Here is a 5,141-nt window from a genome sequence, read left to right as displayed (position 1 = left end):
TTTTACCCCCCGCCTCCCCCCTCTCCCAACCCTGCCACACCAAGTCTCAGGTCCTTCTTTGGTCCTGCTTCTCCTAATTTTATTATTGCTCTGCAGTTTCACCACTGAGATGGTGATTTTGATTTGCCAAATGCGCCAGCCTCTATCATCCACTTGCTAAAGCTGAAAAAGGAGAAAATTTTTTATTTCTTATAACAGATCCTTCATGCAGGAAGGGCACCCTAAACACCTCTAATGTCCACTATTTATTTATCAAAGATGCCTTGAAAATTTCATCTCAGTAATCCCAGAGTTCAAGAGCAGTCCAACAGCTGAAGCGGTCAGACCCCTTATCTATCACAATGGTCAAAAGCACCTCATCTGCTTTCGCTTCCCCCATGCCTCTCCTCCTATGTTCATGTCTCTTACTGCAGTTCTCAGTGGCAGAGCCTGTTTTCTGTTCCATGCTTGTGCTACAGGCAGCACAGGGTATCCCGATCCAATACGCAGATCTTCAGAGTGCAGCAGCAGTGACGCCTGACCGTGCAGCACGGGAGAGGATACAAGGAGCCGGGATGGGAGGGGGAGCTGTGTTCACCCCACCAGTCACTGATATTGCACCCAACCTATGAACAACCTGCAGTACATGTATTTTCAAAACACAATTTAAAAAAATGTTATCTGAAAATAATTTTACTGTTCAAAATGCAGAGGGCATGAGAAATATATACCAGATTGCAGCTGCCTGAACAGAAATACTGAAAATGTTACAAGCATTGCATATAAAGCAAGCTGTTCCTAAGTACAGTACTTACGATGACAGAAACTTTCTTTGCCATAAACTTTCTTTACCATATGTAAATTGTGTAATTGTAGATTTCAACATCTTATTTTTCCTTTTTCTTTCTTTCTTCTGGTTTACTTTGTTATTGCTATCTTTATTCAAATGAATACATGTAAGTAACACATTTGCATATAGTAAGATTATTTCCTCCTTCCCCTGCTCTGCCAAGCACGCAATTCACTAAATTACAGAAACGTGGAGCTGGATCACATATAAAACATTCACCACAGATGTCTACCGAATTCTGGGGAAGGGCTTTCACAGCCTCTCCTTAAATATCCTTAGAAGGTTTTTCATCATTACATTGCACACTGAAAAACAAATTAATTCTCTCTTCAGATAACAACTGGTCCTTGTCATGCTTATCACGGGTTTCTGTATTTTGAGAGTCAGCTCTTCCCTCAATATTTTATTTCCAGGGAAAACAAACCCTCCAACTTTTCTCCTCATTGCTAACTTAAAAAAAAAATCCTTTATTTTTGTTGTTCTTTAAACATTTGTCCTCACCCTTCTGGAAGCTCAGGCCACACTACTTCAGCTGAGGTCTCCGCAGCACCAGGCAGAGGAGAATGGTCATTTCCTATCTCCGTTCAGCCTCTCCATCCCCGAACATCTCACTGGAGTTCAAAGCACACAAAACACTGCCAACCCATCTTGCTTATAGTTACATTTTAACCTCTAAATGACCAATGACATTATAACCCTACGAGAAAATATGAACATTAAAAGTGCAGTATGAACCTCGGTGGTAAACCTAAAACCCATGCTCGTGTGTAGCTCCCCCCAACCTTTGCACATGTATTTTAAAAAGAAAGGTGCTACAGAAACAAACATTTTACAGCTTCCATTTGGAAACAAGAAGCATTAGCTGACAAAAACATAAAATGTATGTAGAAATTTCTTTACAGAAGTAGGATTGTTTAACTTTTTTTTAAAAGCTTAATGTTTCTGTCTTGTATTAAGTTTAGAACACCTAAAGCACTGTAAACCCTACCTTAAAGGAAAGCCACTATCAAAATCCCATGTAATGTAATCATTACAGATTACACTATCCTATCATACAACGAGAAAGCTGGAGACTGAATGGCTTGTAAAAATGGCTATAGAACATAAATGTGTCTCCTCAGCCCAAATACCAGTGTAACACTGCCGATCTCTAGAATGAACAGATTTCACGTGCATGTATCAGTTTCTAGTTGGAAGGTCACGATGAAGCATTAGATAGAAATTTCTGTGAACACTCATTTTTTAAGACAAGGAATAAAGGATAATACAAACTTAGCATCGCAGGGATTTCTGAGTCTTCACTAAGTATGGAAGAAGCAGTTCAGAGCCATACTGAGATGATCTTTATTTTTTTGGTCCCTCCCCAGCTATGATTAACTCTTTCTCCCTCATTCCTCCCAATCCCTAAACAACCACTCCATATTCGTTTTCTAACAGCACTAACCACCACCATCTCAATTTTTCTCTTTGTAAATCCAAGCAGGCAATTGGACCGGGCTTCCAAACAAACAGCAGCAGGAGCGATAGGCTAGTGGTACCTCAAGTCCTTGATCAAGCAAAGGATGCCATCAACAGTCCTCTCATAAGACGACCCTTAACCAGGCTGGCAAGAGACATTTTGTCCAGCTTCAAAGAGAACTATCTTCCATTTCCATAGGCTAACGGGAAGGTTGGTTATGTGCCTTACAGTCTTTGCGTTTAGTACTACAGTAATAGTGCTTTTATATGATGTGCAGTGAACTTCATCTATTCTTTAACTTCTCAAAATAAACTGTAGGTTAACACTGATTTTATAAACTACGTCTTATGACTTGGTGTTCCGTTAGTGGGAAGATTTATCTTGCAAAAATAAGAACTTGGAAAATAGGAAAATCAGTTGCTGAGTGTCTGTATATTGCCTTTTTTAATTCTTCCTCAACACATTGCAAGCCATTACTAAACCCACAGAACAGACAGCACTGTCAACTCTCAGTTACGTAAAGGTGTTAGGATAATTCAGATGAAGTTAAAATACCACAGATAAAAAACGTGCACTGAGAGTATAAATGCAATAATCTATTGATACAACCGACTGAAGCAAAAAACAGTTTTGGTCCATACAGCCAGTGAGGGCATAATTAGTTCTCTCTGCATTCATAGCATTTTTCATCTTCAGTTCAACAGAAGACGTAGCATCAACAGAAAAATACGGATTAGCAAATACACCAGCTCTCAGCAAGGACAGGCCACATGGCTTTGAGGTGACCTTACTTCTCTGCTCCCCGCAATGGACACATGCTCCTTTGCACTCGCACATACACAAGAGCTGCCAGGTAAAATTTCCTCCTTACTTCCCAGATTCCTAGTTTGTCCTCAGAACCAATGACTTCTGAGCATCTCCTGCCCATGGCTGCACTGGTGCACAAGTGTATTATCCACTGAAAAGCAATCACCTGCCTGCCTCTCTCCCGTACGTACCGAATGCCTGGCAGACTGAACACTGAATCATATGGCAATTGCTCTTAGAAACGTGCTGTGCGTGGTCTCAGTTATGTTCAGGACGTCATGAAAACATGCTGGAACTGTCAAAACAAGTACCCTGAATTTGCTATTAGAGTGGTAATTCATAGACAAGTTTTCGTGACAAAGTTTTAGTTCAAAACTGCAATAAGGAGAAAGAAAAGAGCCCCTCTTCCGAAAGCAACAATAATTCCCCGTCATTTTTAAGGATTTGGCTGGAGCAGACAAAGCAAGCCCTTTTTCCCCCACCTCCCTGAATCCACAATCCTACAAAAACCAGGGATTTAACTCTAGCCCCTTCAGTCAGGCATGCTTTACTTATAACCCTCTTACCGCTCCCCATTTAATCTTTTCTTGGGACTGTGCACAGACCTACAGCAAGTCATGCAACCCACTAATCTCTACAAGGAATGCAGGAATAATAAGTAAATAAAGGATGGACTCAGGACAAGCAATGGCTACAAGGTATTTGTATGAATTAAATACACCATCCTGATTCCTACAGCTGCTTTCACACTATGTCTATTTTGGTAGGATTAGAGCTGGATAGTGAAGGACAAGTAATTTTTCGTTTGTTTTGCCCAGTGGGAGGCGGGGTTTTTTTCCAAGTTACAAAGCAGATGGAGAAATGATAATATTAGAAACCTGACATTTTGCACTCATTCTGGCTTGCATAACCATACATTTCTATACCAAATGGGAACCCTTTGATGATTATGATGATCTTCTGCTTTGCATGATTTTAAAGAGTTTTCCTATACTCCAAAGACCTAACATCATGCAAAACATAAGAGCATCATCCAAGTTCTGTGGCTCACTTAATTTGTAACAAATTCTTAATATCTCCCCCAGTTCTGCTTACTTTTTTTCCAAGACTAACAAGGAAGTTTCACAGCAAATGCACAGAAATTTTAAAACATATGCCAGCTAAAGATAGCCATCTGATCTTTGAAACATTTTCACATGTAGGCATTGCACTCAGAAAAACCAACAGAACTTACCTTCATCTGTAGGGTTGAACCCACAGATATCACAGATACATCGAACCCACTTATTCATCTCCTCCTCGCTGTCTGCTACCAAATAGAAAACTCTGTCTATAGTGTTGATATCAAAAATGTAACTGTTTTCAAACTCTTTTTTGTTGAATGTTAATCCAGCATCCACTTGTTGACACAAATTTAAGTCAATAATACGGATAGGCTTCTTAGCATGGTCATTTTTGTAGTATTCCAATACATCCGGATCCCCCGTTAAACGGCCGCTGCGAAGCACAAACCATCTCCTCTTCCATGCCTGAAAATTGGAGAGAGAAAAAAAGGATAAAAATTAGAATTAGAAAAATCACACTAAGACTGTTGCCTTTTGTGTAAGGTTTCAACTTGGGTTGAACCAAGTAATAACAAGTAGTTTAATTATAATTCTAAAAGAACACACACCAGTTACCTACATTTAACACCATCTATTTACGTATTGTTACAGCAGTGGACTAGAAGATTTTTATTTTAAAGTTTATTTCTTCTGCATTTGAGCTTTGTTTTTAAGAAGGGGACACATAACTAAGCTTCTGCTTACAGGAGGAGAAAGGATGAAACCAGTAAATAAAAAAGGAGGGGAGAGGACCAGGGTAGGGGAAAAAAGCACACAAAAACACCCCACATCTGAAGGAAGTTCATCTAGGCATCGGAAGACAAATCAAAATCCATCTTTAAGTGTTCCACAGTGCCTTGTTACCACTATCTGCTGCTTCAAGCTGATGCATTTTAAATCTGAATTCTTCACGGATATTCAACAACAGTGACCTGCATTTAAA

At 39.7% G+C, this 5,141-nt stretch overlaps 1 protein-coding gene across 1 annotated transcript in view; it reads right to left on the bottom strand.

The window, feature by feature from the left end:
* The window catches only part of LOC104461405 (GRB2-associated-binding protein 1-like), a gene marked incomplete at its 3' end in the record, with an annotated part of 22,070 nt that extends 17,449 nt beyond the window's left edge, over positions 1-4,621 (bottom strand). The window contains exon 1 of the mRNA XM_010072992.1: positions 4,330-4,621. Coding sequence (XP_010071294.1) covers positions 4,330-4,387 — 58 coding nt within the window. The remainder of the gene's footprint in view (positions 1-4,329) is intronic.
* Positions 4,622-5,141: the final 520 nt, after the last annotated feature.

Source organism: Pterocles gutturalis, unplaced genomic scaffold (genome assembly GCF_000699245.1).
Source record: "Pterocles gutturalis isolate BGI_N339 unplaced genomic scaffold, ASM69924v1 scaffold46712, whole genome shotgun sequence".
Classification (NCBI taxonomy): domain Eukaryota; kingdom Metazoa; phylum Chordata; class Aves; order Pterocliformes; family Pteroclidae; genus Pterocles; species Pterocles gutturalis.
This window is presented reverse-complemented; position numbering and strand designations above follow the sequence as displayed.